General features: G+C 38.0%; 1 protein-coding gene across 4 annotated transcripts in view; it reads left to right on the top strand.

Moving 5' to 3' along the window:
- The window catches only part of Utrn (utrophin), a 538,848-nt gene that overhangs the window by 453,249 nt on the left and 63,889 nt on the right, over window positions 1–21,710 (top strand). For all 4 annotated transcript variants that reach the window (XM_055627734.1, XM_055627735.1, XM_055627736.1 and 1 more), the window contains 4 exons: window positions 381–442; window positions 2,174–2,248; window positions 8,793–8,994; window positions 16,988–17,073. In XM_055627734.1, coding sequence (XP_055483709.1) covers window positions 381–442; window positions 2,174–2,248; window positions 8,793–8,994; window positions 16,988–17,073 — 425 coding nt within the window. The remainder of the gene's footprint in view (window positions 1–380; window positions 443–2,173; window positions 2,249–8,792; window positions 8,995–16,987; window positions 17,074–21,710) is intronic.

Genomic DNA, 21,710 nt, shown 5'->3' on the forward strand with positions numbered 1-21,710 from the left:
ATATTGAGGCAGGCTCTCTCACTTGAACCCAGAGCTAGATCAAAGTCTAGCTTGCCAGTTTGTTTCAGATGTCTCCTGCCCCTCACTGCTGTGATGGGGTTATAGTTGAGCTTCCAAACCTACCCAGAACTCATAGGATACTTGGGGTCTGAATTTTCATCCTTCTATTTGCATGGCTATCACTTTACCCACTAAGCCATCTCCCTAGTCCTTATTATTCATACCTTGAGTACTTACAATTGAGCATTGGTTTTCCGAGTTACCCATAATAGGAACAATTTTTTTTAATAACTTTAAAATCTATTGGGATTTTAGGAGACTATAGCTTGTATTGTGTTTTGTTGTATGTGTTTATGTTTAAATTGTTGTTTTCTCTTCAGCCATCAAACACAGACAACCTGTTGGGATCATCCTAAAATGACTGAACTCTTTCAATCCCTTGGTGAGTGCTGCCCTATTGATTCATTGAGTGATGAGTGGGCCTGCAAAGCCAAGTACTGTATAGTTATAAAAAGACATCTAGTCCTTGCCTGCCCTTCATGTGTGGAAGAAAGAATCATGCTGTGCATGACAGGACAGTGCCATGAACTGATGTGATAAGAGTCCTGGACTTTAAACACAGCTGAACTCCTACAGGCAGCACACAAACAAACATTGCCTTTCTTCCTAAGAGAATATGTGATTTGAAAGTGTCCCAGCCAAAAGACTCCATTTTTCAAGAGAAGTAAAATTATTGTATAGTATTGAACTACAAAATGAGTCCATCATATTGACTCATTTTGTACTTCAGCTTTGCATGCTAAAGAGAAGGAAAAGACAGCAAGAATACAATAACTGAAAATTTACTGACTTAAACCTTTTCTCATAGAGAAAACTATATGAGAAATTTTTATCCAGTTAGCTTACTTAATTTCCTTTTTAAGGCATAAACTAAACATATTTTGATAGAAAATGCAAGTGTCCTGCCATCGGACTAGCTGTAAGTAGGCAGCGACCTCTGACTGAGGGAAGAGCGTAGCACCTAGTTCTCCACCCTTACCAATGTAAGAACAGCACAGACACTTTCTTCTCTCTCTCTTTAAACACTGGGCTCCTGCAAGCACTCTATTTGATAGCTGGGGCTGCAGGAGAAAAACCACTGCTTTACTTCATTTAGAGACTTAGAGAGAGAGAAAAAAATGTTCTTTGAGTTTTTTTTTCCAACTCTGTTAGTCTCTGCTAACCTATCCTTAGGAGACAGAGAAAGAGATTGTAATATTCTCTGGTTCTAAGATAGTTATGTTAGTTATGGGGTTGTTTTAACCAGGCCTATGAAAGAATAGAGGAAGCAAATTGATCAGGGTACACAGCATAGGACTGCCTCATGAGTACTGAGATACACTGTATTTGACAGAGAGCTAATCAGCCTAGGGGACAAATGACCCTGAAGGAAGGAACCCCGTTAGCTGAGCAGTCTGGCAGTCCCCAGTTGTAGCTCACCTCCTTTCTTTTCCTCCATAGGGCAGAAGGTCATGAAACTTTTCCCCATGCTCATGACCCTCAGGAGGCACAGCTGACATTCCTGTGACACCAAATAGGTTAGGTAGAAAAGCCATGCAAAATTATTAGATCAAAGGTTTGTGTTATCAAAGAGAAATGAAAAAGCGGGAAAATTTTCTCCAGATGTAGACAGGGTAGGACAGGACATGTGCCACATGAAGGGCTTCAAGTGAGGCTGGAAAAGGTTGAAGTGACCTCAGTTTTATGGTTTCCAAGTTCTGTGATTTGTGCAGGGAAAGGCATTTTGATTTTTGTGACTTGCTTTACAGGAGAAAGGAGAAGAGAAGGATGGAGGTCGGCTGTCGCTTCTCAGGCCTCACTAGTCTCCTCCTTCTCTTCAATCAGCTTAGCCTGGTGTGGGGTGTGGGATTGATTGGGAACCCACCATTTACTTGGAAATGCTTTTCTAGAGTTTCTGCATAACACTGTTTTGCAATATATCCCAATATGGTGTGAACAATCATTTGATCATACTCATAAACTGATGTGAAATTTAGGAAGGGCTTTTTTTTTTTTTAATTGTGAAGACATATTTTTTTTTCATGATCCAAAATAAGCAAATATGTTCATTCTTGGCATTCAGTATAAGTTAAATAACAAGCAGGCTTTTAACTTTTTCTCTTTTCCATTTCAGCTGATCTGAATAATGTGCGTTTCTCTGCCTACCGCACAGCGATCAAGATTCGAAGGCTGCAAAAAGCCCTGTGTTGTGAGTCGTCATCCCTAACTGAATCACCTTTTTTCGGGGGGGATACTTTTGTTGTCATTTGTGTTAAGACAAAGACAAATGAAGAGGCTGGTATATTTTCAGTCAATCTGATTTTCAGTGCCCCTCATTCAAGGAGTTAGCCGCATGTCTATAAATCCTTTATGATTGGCTCCAGTAGCATGCGCTAGCAAAATAGATGAGCAATGCAACTTGCATTTGGAGTATAAAATTAATGAAAACACAAGAAAAGCATTTTTTAAAATTATGCTACTACCCAATTTTAAAAGACTAAATCATTGAATCAAAGTGGTAGATTGTTGCCTGTTAAGTCCTTCTTGTCCACTTCAACCTGTAGTATTTTAGACTGACTCAATATGATAATGTGACAGAGGAATACTGAGCAGTCACATTGCTTGTCTGTCTGGGAACTGAAATTGTGAAAATGGTAGGCAATTCTTCATTTCCCTTTAGGTATGACAGAAGTCATTTATTGTCATTAATGAATTTCTCCTGTGGAGGGCGTATTTGTGGGGTATTCTGTGGTGGTCGTTTTACCCAAAGGTTGTTTTTATGCCCAGAGTATCAAAGTAAGCAGATGTGTGCATTCTTGTAAATGCCGTATTGATTTAAGCTTTCTGGATTCTGTCTTTGCTTGGATAATTGATCTGATCCAAGCAACATGTAAGCCTTGCTAGATATTATTATGCAAAGTAACATTTGTGTGTACTTTAAAGATTGGGAAATTTGGAAAATTCAATATATGCTTATTTCTACCCTTTGTTAAGAGCTTTTATTTGCCTGGGTAACTCAGAGAAGCTTTGAAAACTACCCCCCCCCAAAAAAAATGGTAGCTTAGGGCTAAAAAATTGTGCTTATTAAAAAAATTGTTGGAGAGCTGATGAAATTTCACATAGGGCAAAAGAATTTGCTATATACACCTAATGACTTCTATTTCTGAGTCTTACGGTAGAAGGAGAAAACTAACTTCTAAAAGTTGTCCTCTGATAGACTTCCATGTGCACACAGTTGCACGCTTACTGCGCTCTCTCACACTTATACATATACTCACATGTAATAAAGAAAATAAAATTTCAAAGGCTCAATAGAAGTTATTGATACATTTTAAGTTGCTTGGTGAGAAGAGTTGAGCAAAGGGAGGTGTTCAGTAACTGAGAGAAACTAGAGTCATGGAAAGCGTTAAATAAGAAAGACCAAAGTTCCTTTTGGATGAGAGCCCTAGCAGACTGAGAAGAGCACATAGAAGTCACAGAAAGGAAGGATGAGATGACCTCAAATTTTGCATTATCTCCACAGGCTCAAAAATAGTCAGCACATTGGAATACTTACAGCGCATTGTGCAGAATGACCTATCTAACACATGGGAGCCTTCATACTCTGGCTAGAGATCTCTGGGTATTGAGAGGGGTAGGACACAGACAGTGGACAGAGAGGCATTGTCTATCTCCTCAGTTTGTCTTTAGTGTTAACAGTTTTGAACCCAACATCCAGCTAGCAGGTCTTTCCAGGCCTAGGCTATAAAACGAGAGCAAATGATGCAGACACTAACTCTCCACCGGACAAAGGCTATTTTGTAACACAGTGAACATGCTACCAATTTTCTGTAATATGCCTGGGTGAAGAAACCTGTTCATGCAGTTAGCATATGCTTTGTTGGTTCCTCTTTCTCCTGAAGAAAAAAAAATGGCTCTCCTTCGATCACATTCAAACCTGAGAGAAACAGAAAAGGGCCTCCTCCAGTCTCTAAGGCAAATAATATCTTAGAGTGTACAATGAACAATGTCCCCAGTTTATTATGCAAGCTTATTATCTGAAGGGATCTCCTGACAGGCGCTGGCCTTTACCTTCCTACTGCCTCTGGCCACTGCAGGGCTGCAGCCTGCTGCCTATATTGTCATGCTCACCTATTAGAACAAATGAGCTCTTTCCTCTCTCATCTTCTCTGTTTACTTGAAATGCCCGGGCTCATCTTCTCTAAGCCTGACATCCTTTATTCCTTCCTGATAGTGTCTAAAACTTACCTCTTTTAGGACAATTTGCATGCTCATCTCACCTGATATTAATTTTTCCAGTATTTTATGATGGCTTGTAGTTGCTGTTTTTCACTTGTCTTCCTTGCTAATAGTTGTGTGTTGGGAGGTTGACCTGTCTTCACACACAATGACTTTTAGGCATGGTCACCTCTCACTTTGTGCACATACACACCCAGCATATAGTCTTCTTGCTAGCATAAGGAGACAGCACATTTGTCATTATTCTGCTATTCCTCATTTATTTGTTTGGCTCCAATATCACTCAGGAGATAGAGCAAGACAAGAGACTCATTCTAACACTCAAAAGGCTCAAATTCACATAGAGTATTGCAGGTGCACACAGTGTTCTTGCTTTCAGCACATTGCTCTTCCCTTAGAACGAAGTGGCCTCTGCCTGGTCTCTTTGTCTACTTTCTTTGCTTTACTCCCATCAGTTCAAATTGATGGCTGGCCTAGCAGATGATAACCATGTTTCTCCTGCCTGAAAGCTCTGGTAGCAGCTCTTTTTTGCATGACTAGTATGTGTTGTCCTTTGGCCTCAGACCATCAGCTGTGTTTTAATAGCATGGCTCCTCTTTGCTCACCCCTGGTAATCCCATCTCATCTATTTTAGTCTTTCCTCATGTGAGAGCAGAATAAGATGGGTAGATGACTGAGGCTGAGCCAAATGGAAAGGGATGAAGGTCTAGATTCATAGGATTGCCTAAGGGGTAACTGGATTGGTAGTTGGTAAATTGTGAAGGATGAAGAATGGAAGGTGTTAGGACAGCTAAAAATTTGTAGACCAGATTTTAAAAGAAAGTGAGCTTTTGCTTTAGAACACACCAAGGTAGAAGTTCTTGAAAGAATGATTATAGCTCTTTAGTAGTGATAGGCTGGTGTTCACCATGAGACGAGAGGCAGAAAAGGGAATTTGGAATCATCTAAAGAGATGTCAGTGTTGTGAAATGAAGGAGGCTCCATCCTTTCAGATTAAAACTCCCAAGCCTTGAGTGTACAAGTGTTTTCCAGCTCCTGAGGAAGAGCACATGGGTGGGTGCCAAGAAGGCTGGAGCACACAGCTGAGACCTGGAGAGATGCCCGAAGGCCCAGGTCAGATGCTCAGCAGTGTTCCGTCTGATTTTATTAATTCCCAGCCCGCTGGGCAGGGGATGATGACAGATCTCTCCGTGACACCCCTGCTTCATATTCGAGAATTTAGAAAAGTCTGAAACTTGGTTAGAAAATGAGTTGCCTGTTTATTCCATTTACTGCATGACTAAGCTGTCATTTTTCTCCCTCTGAAAAGACAAAATCATAATTTCCTGTGATTTAAATGTAGTCTGTTCTTTAAAAGGTACCTAAATGTGACACACTTCAGGAAGATGCATGCTTGGCTTAGGCAGTAAGTCAGAGTGTCAGAGTAAATCACTGAAAATTGAAGACATGATCATCTGTGGGATGTAGCAAATTACTGCATGGGCTCCAGAGTGGATAACAAGGGAGGCCTTTCTGAACCAAGTGAAAGGTGGACAGTTCCGAGAGCGACTTTTTGAAATCTCATCTATTGTCACTGTATGTTGTGCGGCTGGCATAATTAGTGTTGGAATTCAGAAATCTTAGCATTCTGTCAGTAATTGAATATATTTCTTTGTATCTGTGGATAACTGTGCTTCTCCATCCACTGTTCTTTATTAAGCAAGTTCCTTTGTTAGATACTGTAGAAAATGGGTTTTGCTACTTCTATCCTGAGGTTCAGAATTGAAAACAATGTATAGTGCCAAGAAATGAGGCAAAATGATAATTGAAAATTATACATAATTGCCAGGTCTCTTATTCTTATGTGGATTTTTTTACACCATTTCCAGCTCATGGAATGCTTATGCAAATTATTTTTGTTAGCAGCGATCTTGTTGACATCTAAAAGAAAAGGACTGGTGTCTTACTCAGAATATGTCCCCTGCTTGAGTCTTTTTTTAAAAAGTCTTTTCTACTGAGTTGTTGTAGAAGTTGTGTACATCTATGTAATTTTAACATAGTTCTTTTCCATTGTAGACAAGTTGGAAAAAAAATCATTCTATGTTGTTTAAACAGCTGGCAAAGACACATTTCATAAGTGTTCTTAAAATTCAAAATTAGAGGTTAGTCAGGAGCTACAAGGACACAGATACAAAGGAAGCTGTTCATTTTTGGCTAATTGTCAAAATATGTCACACTGGAGGCCTGGGCTAGTTTATTTATTTGGCAAGAAAGAAGTAGTTAATTAAATGTTTTAAGTCTCACTTAGATGTTTTCCATGCTAAAAATTGGAATATGAAGGTAGAGTATACATACCACATAGTAGTTATTTACATGAGAAAACTTTAAATTAGTTCTGGTCTGTCATGTCCCATGCCTATATGTTAAGAACTGGGTTGTTCCTACATTCAATAAGTAGATAGTTTGATGGTCTGCTTGGTTTCATTTACAGCCAGCTAAGGAGTAACTCAAAGTTTATTTTAACTAACAATCATTTTTTCAGGGTGTGAGGGCTTTGTGTGCAATATCTGCCTTAGGAAGGCCACATGCCGCCATATGTCACGCGTGTTGCAGTCTGCTTTAATGCTCTCCTAGACTAATTTATATTCCTGTGTTCTTAACAGCAGTGTGCCCTCCTGGAAGATACTGCTTTTGAATCTCTCTTCCTTACTTACTTCCATAGATGTCTTATATCTTATCTATTCTATCTTTAAAGGGCTATTTAAAATCTCACCTTCCAGAGAGTCTTTTCAAGTTGTCCTTGCACCAAGTATTCATAATTGAAACATCTGAAATCTGAACACTACAAAATCAGAAGCGTGTGGTTCTGACACAGTTGCAGAGTTGCATGCCCAAGCTTAGGTGATGAGTTACAGTAGAAATGCAGCGACATTAAAAATACTTTATAAGATGCTGGAAAGAGGACTCAGCAGAGTGTTTGTTGCTCTTTTAGGGCAGCAGGGTTTAGTTCCCAGCACCCACATCAGGTGGCTCACAACTTCCCACAACTCTGGCTCCAGGAGATATAATGCCATCTTCTGACCCTCAAGGACATTTGCAGACACATGGCATACTGGCACACATAGACACAGAGACACAGAGATAAACATCAAGATCAGACTTTCAAAATACTTTATCCAATTAAATAATTACAGATTACCATTGAGCTACATACACAAGGTATTTAGGGAACATAAATGATTTTTGTGCTAGTCTTGAGTCCCATGCATGAACCCTTGGTGAGTTAATGCAAATGCTACAAAACCACTAAGGTCAAAAAACTAAAAATGCAAAGTACTTCCCTTACAGCATTTTCAACGAGAATTCATAGCCAGTGTCTGCTTTCACAGAAGTTTGTACATTCTTCTTTCAGATGTTTTTGTTCTTTCTGTTAGTAGTGAACCAGAGTGCTTCTTAAGAAAGAACACAATAAATGCTCTTGCCCAGGCCTTGCCTGCCGTCTGTGCTTCATACATGAAGAGTAAAGATGGAAGCAAATAAATATGTGAAAACCAGTATTCTGTGAACCAATATGAATCCATCTTGGCTACAGGTTTTCTAAAAGACAAAACTGCATGGGAATTAGGCCTGATTTGGGCAAGTTTTAGTTGTTCAGAATAATTCTAATTTAATTCTCTTTAGGTAGTGGAGAGCTGTTAATTTTCTATAATACCTGGTTCATTTGTTTGTTTGCTTCATTAAAAAACATCTTTAGTGACCTTTTAATGTCATTATATGCAATTTGAAAACTGCTAAGGAATGATTAGCTGACAGTGGTATGAAGAATGGCTGCCTGATGGGCCATAATTATGTAATTATATAATTATAGGTTATAATTAGAACAAAGAAAGCTTATGGTGTCTGTTGTTGCAACTCTAGGTAACAAAACTTACATTTCCAAAAACCAGAATAAAGGAGGTTGGGTGTTTTTTCTACAAAAATCATTGTTTGAGGAGATGATGGGTTATGCCAACTTAAATATCACGCAGTGTAGACATGTGTTGAAATCACAGAGTTTGTGATCAATATGTACAACTTTGGTGATTCCATGAGTAGTGCTTAAGAGTAAGTTTATAAAATGTAAAAAATAGGACATGGTGAAAAGACTATCTTCGTGAGTTAACATGAGGTGAGCAGTGTTGTTACTTGAAATGTTCTAATGCTTGAATAAGCTTAGAGACTTAGCCCTTTCTATATTGAAAAGCAAAAAAAAGTCTAAAATCAGAAATGCCAAAAAGAAGGAAAAAATTCAAAGATCAAAAAAAGGGAAAAGATCCCAAGTCTACAGAGTTTAGATGGAAAAGCACAAAGGTAGATAGAAGATATTGGAAATGAGAGAATGGAAATGTTTATTTCATTAACAACTGAAGTTAACTTAGAAACATCACTTCTTAAGTTAAACAATCAACGTAAATGCTGAAGAATAGAATTGCTGTGTTTCAATGTTGTTAGGTAAAGCAATGACTGTCCCTAATTCTCTCTCCTCATCTGATTAGTGGATCTCTTAGAGCTGAATACAACAAATGAAGTTTTCAAGCAGCACAAGCTAAATCAAAATGATCAGCTCCTGAGTGTTCCAGATGTCATCAACTGTCTGACCACAACCTATGATGGGCTTGAACAATTGCATAAGGACCTGGTCAATGTTCCGCTCTGCGTCGATATGTGTCTCAACTGGTTGCTTAACGTCTATGACACGTAAGTTTGTAATTATTCACTAAATGACCATAAGTGAGTGAAACATATTAATAATAAACTTAGCAGTATAATCATCATCATCTTCTTCATTATCATCTTCATCATCATTATCATCTCCTCCACCTCCTCCTTCTTCTTCATACTCATATTGGGTGATACTAGAGATATAACTCAGGAATAGGCTTGCACATGGAGGCAAATGGTTTACCACTGGGCTACATCTCAGCTACTAACTTTTTAAAAGGTATTTTCATAATATTTTTTCCAGTGGAAAGATTTATTTGGATTGTTTAAATGATTGTTCAAGTCATTCAGCTCCTAACAATACCATAAGAAAGAACACTCAACTGTTCTGTCATGACTCTGTTAGTCAACAAAGGCTTTCAAAGTAGCATTCTCTGTCAACAAACAGCTAGAGAAACCTAGTGTACTCTGATTTCTTTCTTTTTGTTCCTTACTAGCTTAGATTATTATTCCAAAAGAAAAAATGCTGACATCCATTGTGAATTAAAATGATTTATTGGCATATAAGAATCTCTGTAATTTTTGTGTGGTTGTTTGAAACTGATTTGGGCAGCAATGAATAAGATTCAATTTGTTTTAAAATATTAGCTTCATTCAATTGTGGTTATGTTTATATAAGGTGCTTTTTTAAACAATTGGTGTTGTAGGCCACTAACTTGTGTCATTGAACTATTTCTCATTTAAAAGCACCCTCAGCTTCCAGCACAGCTCATCTCCCCATTTATGTGACCCTTCTGATTTTGACAGTGTATTTGTGCACTAATCAGTTATAAAAAGACTTGCTTTGAGCTGACATTTCAGAAATGTTGGGAATTACTTATTTTTCTGGGAGGGAGTTGAAGTTTGTAAAAATGAAAGAAGAAAATGAAGAGTGTTGTTTTTCTCTTAGATCCTAAAAGTTAGTTCCCATTAGCTAGCTATGAGAAAATGTGCATTTGTCAGCCTTTGAGTTGAAGAGAAAGAAGAAAAATGGTCATTCATAAGTGTCCATGCTGAGCAGCTGATTAACTCTGTGTAAGAAATAAATGATTAGCTCCATACTCCATTTTTTAATTGGATTACTTGATTTGTTGCTGTTTAAGTTCTTGAATTTTTTATATATACTGGATATTAGTCCTCTGTCAGATATGGGGTTGGTGAAGATCCTTTCCCAATCTGTAGGCATTCATTTTGTTCTGAGGACTGTGTCCTTTGCTTTACAGAAGCTTTTCAGTTTCATGAGGTCCCATTTGTTGATTGTTACTCTTAGAGCCTGTGCTGTTGGTGTTCTGTTCAGGAAATTCTCTCCTGTGCCAATGAGTTCAAGGCTCTTTCCCACTTTTTCTTCTAAGTGGTTTAGTGTGTCTGGTTTTATATTGAGATCTTTGATCCACTTGGACTTTAGTTTTGTGCAGGGTGATAAGTATGGAAGACAGGAACTCCACAAGGAGAGCAACAGAGCCAAAAAATCTGAGCACAGGGATCTTTCCTGAGACTGATACTCCAACCAAGGACTATGCATAGAGATAACCTAAGACCCCTGCACAGATATAGCCCATGGCAGTTCAGTATCCAAGTGGGTTCCATTGTAATAGGAACAGGGACTGTCTCTGACATGAACTGATTGGCCTGCTCTTTAATTACCTCCCCCCCCCCCCCGAGGGGGAAGCAGCATTACCAGGCCACAGAGGAAGACAATGCAGCCACTCCTGATGAGACCTAATTGACTAGGATCAGAAGGAAGGAAAAGAAGACCTCCCCTATCAGTGGACTTGGGGAAGGACATGCATGCAGAGGGTGGAGGAAGGAAGGGATTGGGATGGGAGGAGGGAGGGAACCACAGGGTGGATACAAAGTGAATAAAGTGTAATTAATAAAGAATTTTAAAAAAAGAAATAAATGATGATAGATACAATTTGTCTAGAATTTTGTTTACTTTTTTCATTAGAAAATCCCTTTATCTTTCAATATTAACAAAAAACATAAAGTCTTTAAAAAAAAATAACCAGATAATCATGTGCTTGAGAATGAGGCTCAGTGGACAGACAGAATGTAGGATTTACTGTAATATATTGCTGTCTGGGGTATTTTTAGATGTTGCTTTTTAATACAAAGTTTGAATTTTCCTCGGGGACAATATTAATATTGGCTTAAGTATTTCATTAATTTGGTCCTCAGTGTTTTAAAGCCTCAAAGGAGATCTTTTTTACAGTAAATTCACCAAAAATAGCTGGTTCTTTCAAGGTCTTCTGTGAGGTAGCCTGTAATGTAGCTTCACATCCCAGGAAGATAGCTAAGTTGGAATATGGACTCACGGAGAAAGACATGTTGACCATTTTATGGAGAACACCCTTCCCCTCGCAGTGTCCAGTCATGACAACAGTGCTAGACTTGTAGGCTGCAGAAACAAACCCTGGTAGGCTGGGTTGCCTAAACATCATCTTCTCACGTTTGTAAAGGCAGAAAGACAGAGCTCGGGGTGCTAGAACGGTGACTGTCGTGTTGCTGTTATTTTACCCCAAACCTCTCTGGTTTTTCAATTGCTCTCTTCTTTCCATTATATTTCTGATCTTTTTTCCTACAAGTACACCAGGCATACTGGATTGGGTCGTCCTATCAACCTCATTTTAGCTGACTCTTTAAAGATGCTGTTGGCACAAAAAGCAGTATCCGAAGATACAAAGAATTAGGACTTCCATGTTTGAATGTCAGAGGTACACAGTTAAGCTCAGAATGTACATTATGCTGCTCCCATTCTAGAACAAGGAGCAGTGACACAATGTAACCAGCATTCAAAATGTGACTCCTTTGCTAGGAGTTCAATATTGGCATTATTCCATTTCTGACTCTTAGACGGTGACACATGGGAATTTATACATACATATATATGTATGTATGTATATATATTAAAGACATTGAAATATATCATTATTTCATTTTCATGGAGAGAAAAAAGCCGGCAAGGCTTACCTCCCCTTTTTGCTAGTGAAATACGTCAATCATCCTTCAGGGTCAGTTGTGTTCGCTTCAGTTTCACTTTCTGTCTTGGACTAAATGAATTAAGCTCAAGAAAAATCAGTGACTCCAATGCCCAGAGTTTACTGCCTGAGTTTCTCTACTGCATGTCGCTTATTCCTTTTAAGCAATGGCTGCTAACTCTATGCCAAGCAATGTTACACTGAGTGCAGTTGATCAACTATGATTTAGTCCTTCCAGGATAGGGATCCTGGACATTACAGGACCCTTAAGAAGTCTTTGAACTTAAAAAAATGATGCTATGTTCAGATTTTTTTTTAAGTTTTATGCAACAGAGCAATAGTTCTGGAATAGAATGTTTTAGGGTTTGGAGAGATGGCTCAGAGGTTAAGAGCACTGACTGCTCTTCCAAAGGTCCTGAGTTCAATTCCCAGCAACTACATGGTGGCTCACAACCATCTATAATGGGATCTGGTGCCCTCTTCTGGAAAGCAAACATACATGCACAGACCACTATATACATAATAAATCCTTTTAAAAATGTTTTAATATAGATGTACTTTAAGCACAGATATTGGGGGGGGGGAGAAAGAGGTTAATAGGAAAAGGACAGTGTGTACCCAAGAGAGGAGCAGACTTCTTAAAAGAGTTGCATTGAAGAGCTGAAGAGATGGCTCAGCAGTTAAAAGTGCTGACTGCTCTTCCAGAGGACCCAGGTTCAATTCCCAGTAACCACATGGCAGCTCACAGCATCTATAATTCCAAGATCTGACCCCCTCACACAGATATACATGTAGGCAAAACACTAATGCACATAAAATAAAAATAAATTAAGTATTTTAAAAAAAGAGTTGCATTGACTTACCTGTTCTGACATCATTCATTCATTCATTCATTCATCCAATCATTCATTCGATGTTAGTAATCCAACACTATCGTAAGTAGCTGATGCAATCAACTCACATAGAGGGAGGTATATTTTGGATAGTCATTTGAGAGGTTTCAGTCCATGACTGACTTGCCCCTTGCTGTAGGTGAGTTAGCATAGCAGGTGGGAATGCTGATGGAAGGAAACTGTTCACTTGCTGACCAAGGAGGACAGAAAGAGGGCATTCTTGTTAGCTCCTTGTAGGGCTTGCCTCTCAACGGCGTCTGCTAGCGCCTGGCTCTTAAACATTCTCCTGCCTCCCAAGTGCACCACCACATCGGAGACCAAGCCTTTAACACATGGGACTTGGGAGCCACTTCAAAGCTAAACTCTAGCACTGTTATATATTTTCAACTGTTTTATTTACTGAGATATGAAGCAACTGAACAGACCTTTTCTTTTTTTTTTTTTGAATTTTATTTTTTTCTTATCAGTTACATTTTATTAACTCTGTATCCCAGCCGTGTCCCAATCCCTCATTCCCTCCCAGTCCCTCCCTTCCTCCCTCCTCTCCACTGTGCCCCTTTCCAAGTCCACTGATGGGGGGACCTCCTCCCCATTCATCTGATCCTGTTTTATCAGGTATCTTCAGGACTGGCTACAAAGCTCTCCTCTGTGGCCTAACAGGACTGCTCCTCCCTTGGGGGGCTGAACAGACCTTTTCAACTTCAAATAATGAGTCATGCAAATAGAAATAAAAATTTCTCATCTAAGTATGGCTTTGAGTTGAGATACAATCTTTCTGTTCTGTCCTCTCTTTAACTGATTGAAAACCATCATACTAGGATGCCAGTTTATCTGTTACCTGTTACAAATTAATCATAGTTACAGAGACAAACTGTATGTTTTATTTTCTTGGTTGCATGGATAATCTCATCATATTGCTATAGCGAGGCCAATCATACATTATAAATCAAGTAAACTTTCGAGTTCTAACATGTACCCAGCTCCTCCTAATATTCTCAATATTATGCCCTGGTTGCTATGTCACTTGGCAACCACTTTGGCATCTCAATTTCTCATCTGAAAAATTGAGGTGAAAATATCTGCATAGCTTACCACACATAAGATGAGTGTGAAGGACAAATGAACTAATATATGTAGAAAGGACTTTATAAACTGTAGTGATCAAATTGACTCTATTTATGAATTCGTAGCCTCACTCAGTCTTCATCTTGCCAGGTTAAAAAGTCTTAGTTTCGCAATCTTCCTTCCAGTTTTAATGTAAATCAAAACCGTTTAAATCATGCTTCAGAGCAATAGTCTAGAACACTTGGTTCAAACATTTTTTCCTCTATAGAGAATATTAGCTTTATTTGTTATAGTAAGTTATATTTCTCCAACTCTTCTGAGATGAATATAATTTTAAACGTACTTAACTTCACAGTTAAACTAATTTCAGAAGTTACTTACAAAAACTTTCAGGGTAACCAAATACTTAGATACTGGGTTATATCACTCACTTATAAATTTTATTGGTTCCTAGATGCATCTCTGATTAGATACCCAACTTGACATCAAAATTGTCTGTGGTATGATCCCATTATGCACAGATTTATCAGCCAGTGAGCCTGCATACAAATGCTTCCCCTATTCTACATTTTAGAGGGAGTGTGTTTGTGCCCAGCCCTATGTTCTCTTCCTCAAACATTTACCATCGCAGTCCTTGTCTTATTGTAGACTTCTCTTTTTTAGGGGGAGGAGGGCAGGACTAGTGATTGAATCCTGAACTCCCCTCCATGTAAGGCAAGTGCTCTGCCACTGAGTTCCAACTGCGGGCCTGATTTTGTACTACTTTATTAACCATGAGAGGCTGTGGACCACTCAAAGTGCTCTCACTAAAACCTACCAACCACAGTAACCTTGTGCTTGATTTTTCATTTCCACACATAAAGGCTGATATTGTGTCTTCTCTCATCATTCTCTTTTCTTACCTCTCTAGCTAGTGTGTGAGTTTATTGAGTAAGAATCATGTCCTCTACTTTTTCGTGTTTCCTAAAGTTTATAGAATGATTCCGGGATCATAGATTACAGTAAGCCTTTATAGCTGCTCCTGGTGGACTGGATAGATGATTGACATTTTCAATTGTCTTCCTGACGATGTATCTTTCTTATGTTTTCCCAGTCACCTGGAGGTCAGGCTCTACTGGTACCATTTTGATCCCTTAAAAGATGGCTTTGTTCTTACCCACATCCACCCAGTTGTCCATAGTGCATTCATTCAATAGCCTTTATTATTTTTCTAAAAGTAGATTGTCTGTGGTCAGAAGATAAACACTTTCCAACTTTTGAAAGAAGAGGATAGACATTGTCTATTTCCTGTGTCTATTTTGGGGGTTTTAGAAAACCCTAAAAAATATTAAGTAGAAACTGATTTTTAGCATGACTCAATTTATTTGAAACTGGCTGGTATTTCTTGCGACTAGCCTGGGCTATAACTTGTGATAATTGTTCTGTCTCTACACAGTGAGTAATGAACGTATAGGTGTAGCTACCGCACTTAGCTATCATTTAAGCATACTTTCTTTTTAAAAAGAACATTTATATGTTTTGTGTCATGGTTTGTATGCAGACATTTACCCGATCATTTAATCACTTGAGACTGGAAGAATGTTAATTAGTATGACTAAGAAAACACCACTAAACCAAGACTTAAAGGTGATGTAGCAATGAGATTCCTCCACGCTATACTCACATGTTACAAACAGTTATGTAGTTTAAAAAATACTCCAAGTTGCAACAGGTACTAATTACTCTTCTATTGCTGTGGTAAAACACCATGACCAAGGCAGCTTATAGAAGGAGGGTTTATTTGGGATTCCAATTCCAGGGGACCAAGAGTTGATCACCATCGTGGAAAGTGCCATGCATGGCTGGAGCAGCAAGTAGAGTGAACACACTGAGACCTCAAAGTCTGCCCTCAATAGCATAGTCCTCTATCAAGGTCACACTCCTAAAACTCCCAAACAACTCCATAGCTAAGGACCAAGTTCAAATACTTCAGGGGCACTTCTCATTCAAATGACCACACTAAGGCTTATGTGCCCATATAATAACGTGAACATTTGCTTATTTGTTTTAAGTGTTCCTTAAACTAAGAAAATTCAGGGAATAAACAAACCTCATCTGAAAATGGATAGAGATTATGAAATAGTAAATACAGCAATAACACGTTTTACTGGGCTTGTTCCACTAGAAAGATCACGTCCTTTTAATTTTATGGTTCTTTCCCCATTCCTGGCATCTACTACCATAGCTAGTGCTTGTTTAACAGCTTAATAATGCTTCATAGACATTGGAATAAAGACAGCCCTACTTTTACAGAAAAAAAAAATCTTCTTTGTGCCAATTCATAAAGTGAAATTGAAATGGTGTCTTACTGGCTTAGTAGGAAAGTATTTCCTAGTGCTCTTTAATTAATAAATTTCATTTTGATTTCAGTTTCATGCTTTCACTAATACAGATAGCACACCTTCCTATTTGAAATCTTTCTAAAATTACAATAGTAATTTATAGAACACATTGACAATATTAAAGTAAATGGAGACAGCAAGTTTTAACGTTTTATAAATGCTGAGTCTTCAACATATCGTTTTCTTTGTATTTTTTTACATTTGCTTGTTAATTTATCAGTATCCTTCTCCTGCTCTATAAAGTTGCCTGAATACTTTATGTAGCTTGCTTACATATTTTGTGTAGCTTTTATGTATACTTTGATTTTACATTTATAATCAACAGATTTTATTTATAGAATTTCTAAAAGTGAAATCTATTTGGCTATATAATCGTTTTTATATTTCCTTAATGTGTTCTTGGGCTGTGTGTTGTGTGTCAAAGGACTTTAATGTGTTTTTTCAGACGTGTGTGTGTGTGTGTGTGTGTGTGTATTTAAACTGTGTTTATATATTGTCAAACCATGTCATGAAGCTGTGGTGTAAGTTTGACAGTAATGGTTAAAATTACTGTCAAAGGAGAAAAGTTGTATCTTTAATTTGCATTCATTATGCGGGAATTGATTCTCAAGAAAATGGCATTCAACATACTGTATACAGTTTTAAATGCATATAACCCATCTTATAATTTCAGGGGTCGGACTGGGAAAATAAGAGTGCAGAGTCTGAAGATTGGACTCATGTCTCTCTCCAAAGGCCTCTTAGAAGAAAAGTACAGATGTACGTAAGATCTCTTCTATCAAAGTCTTCTGATGCTAATATCAATTTACTGGGGACTGACTTTATATAATCTGCTACAATGCTAGTTTCTGGAGATCATTGCTATGTATGGTCCAATTTGAGCAAAGATGACAGTGTGAAGAGAAGTGAGTCTGTGAACTTGAGAAGCTGATTGTAGGTGAGGTACCTTGGTGCAGTAAGAACTAAGCACAAATGCGCATGCCATTTAAGTTTTAGAATAATCTCCCTAAAATGTAGGTTTTACAATGTTCATTTTTTTTTTTTTTTAGCTGAGCAAATTAATGCTGAAATAGATCAAGAATCTAGTCAAAGGCTTTGACCCATTAACATGTTGGGCTTGAACTAAAAGCAACTTTTTTTTTAGCTACTATGTGTCCTTTTTTATATACACTGTGAATAGATATGTGTTCTATCTGTTACACACCAACATTTTTATGACTCCACAACCCCTTTTCTTTTCTTTTTTAAGTCTCTTTTCTTCTGTTTATGTTCAATGCTTAAACAAAAAGGGGGGGAAGGTTAAGAGGGACTAACATTTTGACTAGCATTAATTCTAAATAGTGATATTTTGTAGTTTTGACATTATGAAATGCTTTTAGTTTTTATTTCGGTTGTTTATAGCTATCAAATAGACCAGTGGCGCCCCTTTAGTATGAATTTCTGAATGATATCTTGGTATTCTCAAGAGAGGGACCAGCATTTACACCTTTTTCATTTAGTGACCAAGTGTCATAAGGTGTGCCTTGATCCCCGTGAGTACTTCTAGCCACAAGTAATGTTACTCTGTTTTCTGGCACACTGAGCTGCTTTCAGGGGGTGAAAGATGAGGTCAACAATTGTGGCATCAAGTAAGTTAAGATAATGTATTACAAGTTGCCTAAAATTGCAGTAGTCAAATAAATGATCACCGTGCCTATGTGTCTCCAAACTCATCCCCATGGTGACGTATCTTCTAGTTTAATTTGTCCAAAAAAGATAAGTAACTTGATGCTGCCAAGCTCACTTCCAGATGATTCTGTGCAGATAAGTCTGTATATTTTTTTTCTTTAATAGAATCTATAGTGTCCTCTATTTATTTTTTTAGGTGTTATTTATTTATTTTTTAATTAAATTTTTATTTTTATATTAATTACAGTTTATTCACTTTGTATCCCAGCTATAGCCCCCACTCTCATTCCCTCCCAATCCCACCCTCCCTCCATCATCTCCTCCCATGCCCCTCTCAAGTCTGTATATTTAGAGGAGAAGATGGAGGATATTCATAAATAGAAAGAAATCGAAAAGCAAAAGCTGGATACAAGGAAGAAGTGGAAGTATGGGAGTCTATGAATAGCTCAGTGGTCCTGCTGAGCATACACAGGCCCTTGAACTCACCCCAGAATCAAGAAAACAAACTTTTCTCCATTATCATTGGTCTAATACCCTTCCTAAGTCTTGTTTCTTCTAAAAGCATGCTGCATTCAAAATCATATACCTGTAAGGGTTACTGTTAGACTGTTTGATTTCAAGTGTCAAGCCTAGAACCTAAAGGCTTGATATTCTTATGTAATTTGACAAGAATGTGGGAAAAAGGTATAGGAGATGTGGATTTGTATGGAACATAAGTTGACTGTAGGATCAGAAGGTGAGGTTCCTTGTGTGAGCCTTGCAAGCCATGTAGAGGAAGGAAGCCTCACCTAAGCCTTACCTAAAGTTTTGTTGGCCTTTGGCCTAGAACTTCAGGAATCTCATTATCCAGAAAAGATGTTTTACAAATCTGAGATCTTGGCATTTCTAAAATGATCTGGAAAAGAAAGAATTACTCAAAAATCAGTGTTCCAAAATTAGTACAAGATTTATCTTTCTAATCATCTGTGATTTGGGGTTTTCTATGCTCCTGAAAGACATGGGGCTTTAAAAGTAACAGTTACATCACAGTGCTGAATGGACTTAAATGAATGCAATTCGAGCTCAAGATTTACGTTTTCTTTAAATGCTCAGATTTGGGTAGGGAAGCAGAAGCCCCTATATTGCAAGTTTCTACTATTTAACCCACCATGGATGCCACTTTAGGACATAATTAAATAAGAAATCTCTTGGGTATAATCTCTAATCTATTTATTGAGGCTTTGAAGGTGTTCTGAGGTTCAATTTTGCTTCTTATATTGAAATTCTTTTTTATTTTTATTAATTACAGTTTATTTACTTTGTATCCCCCCTGTAGCTCTCTCCCTCCTTCCTTCCCAATGCCACCCTCCCTCTTCCTCACTCCTGTCCCTCTCCCAGTCCACTGATAAAGGAGGTCCTCCTTCCCTTCCCTCTGATCCTAGTCTATCAGATCTCATCAGGAGTGGCTGCATTGCCTTCTTCTGGGGCCTGGCAAGGCTGTTCCCCCCTCAGGGGGAGGTGATCAAAGAGTAGGCCAATCAGTTCACATCACAGACAGTCCCTGTCCCCATTACTATGGAAGCCACTTGGACATTGAACTGCGATAGGCTACCTCCGTGCAGGGGTTCCAGGCCATCTCCATGAACGGTCCTTGGCTGAAGTATCAATTTCAGAAAAGACCCCTGTGCCCAGACGTTTTGGATCTGTTGTTGTCCTTGTGGAGCTCCTGTCCTTCCCAGGTCTTACTATCTCCCACTTCTTTCATAAGATTCCCTGTACTCTGCCCAAAGTTTGGCTATGAGTCTTAGCATCTGCCTCGATACCCTGTAGGATAGAGCCCTTCAGAGGCCTTCTGTGGTAGGCTCCTGTCCTGTTCCCTGTTTTCTCCCTCCTCTGATGTCCATCCTCTTTGCCTTTCTGAAAAGGGATTGAGCATCTTAGCCAGAGTCCTCTTTCCTGATTAGCTTCCTTACGTGTATAGATTTTAGTATGTTTATCCTATATGTCTAATATCCACTTATGAGTGAGCATATACCCTGTGTGTCTTTTTGCTTCTAGGATACCTCACTCAGGATGATTTTTTCCACTTCCCATCATTTACCTGCAAATTTCATGATTTCCTTGTTTTTTTTTATCACCGAGAGATTCTTAGCAATTCTGACTCCATTTTTGATTTCCCCAGTGTTGTGAGAACATCTCTTCATTATTATTTCCTTTGTTAAAATTAATATTCAAGACAAATCGCTCTTTAGACTCAATAGTGAGAGCCATCCATATGAAAAGATTTTGCAGTGACTGAGGTCAGTCTTCACCTGACTGGGGCCTATGGCTTGTGACTTAGTAAGAGTGGCTTTGGAGTACATTCTAGCATCCCATGTCCCTGACTGCAAATGGCCAGGGGCTTGCTGCCATCAGCAGATACACAATCAGCAAACATCATTTGGAAAGTCCCTTTCCTATCCTCTAGGTTGCTTTTGTTTTGTTTTGTTTTGTTTTGTTTTCAGATTTGTCTTTTGGCTGTTGTTTCTTTTTAATCAAACAACACGTTGTAGCCCAATCTCACATTGTCATTCTGCCTTTTGTGTCTGACTAAAATAATAAGAATGTATAATTGTACTTGATGGCACTTTTTCACTATGCTCTTTGAGTAATGACCTAGCAGCATTGTTTTCAGCCTCAAAGCAGGAAAGCTGGGCACAGTTGATGCTCTTAAAAATATGCGCTTCTCTGTAAAAAAATCAATGAACATGTACACAGGTGTACAATAAGTGTCATTATAAGAATTCGGGGCCAATGTTCTGGGGATATGATGGTCTTTTTTTTTTTAAATAATGAAACAAATGGAGCTCTAAACAAATCTAAACCAACAAATGATAAAAATAATTAAGTTTATCTATAATGAATTTGCTTTCCCCTCATGTGCTTATAATTAAAACTGTATTTTGTGATAATTACTGTCAGTATCACTCAGTATAACTTCAGTTTGAAACTTCATTGACGACACTACTGACATCCTTCCCTTTTGACAAGAGGAGACTGACATTTTATTGCTATTTATTTATCGGATATTGTTTGAGAATAGTTTTATAAGACCTCCTAAGTATTCACTCCCCTTATACTCTTATTATCACACGATGAGCATTTAGATGGTATGTCTCTTGAACTGTTAGAACTTGAAATGCTTCCCAAATGTGTTGATTTAAATTAAAAGGGGGGTTGTTTTGATTAGCCGTGTATCCCTGTAGAAGAAGTTGTTTCCTCTACTACATTAGTGTCTTGATTAGGAATCTTCTATTAATTCTGATCCTTAAAATGTTACCCAGAGTGGGTCAAAGATAACTATCCCAGGAAGGGGAGTTATGTTGTTGATTTAAAAATGTGAGAAAGCAAAACAGTGTTTATTTTGCTTATGCTTGGAAAAGCCAAAGAAAGGCAAAGGATACAAACATTTTAACTCCTAAAATTGAAAGAAAAAAAAAAAGTTCCATTATAGAAAACAAAACCAAATTAGTTTATATAGCTAGTAAGTTCCTAAAGTGAAAAATTAAACTGTCTTATTTTTGGTATTTATAATACAAAGTATATATAAACATAGACATAACTAAAAGAAGATGAAATATATCTTCATAGAATATTGAATTTGTGAGTGAACACAAAAGTTAGTAAATCAATAAAATATAAAGGTATACTTTATAAGCTATATCCTTTATCAAATCATAAGGGAAGCTTTGTTTTGCTTCATTCTCTTT

Source organism: Psammomys obesus, unplaced genomic scaffold (genome assembly GCF_907164565.1).
Source record: "Psammomys obesus unplaced genomic scaffold, mPsaObe1.curated_primary_1811, whole genome shotgun sequence".
NCBI classification, from domain to species: Eukaryota; Metazoa; Chordata; class Mammalia; order Rodentia; family Muridae; genus Psammomys; species Psammomys obesus.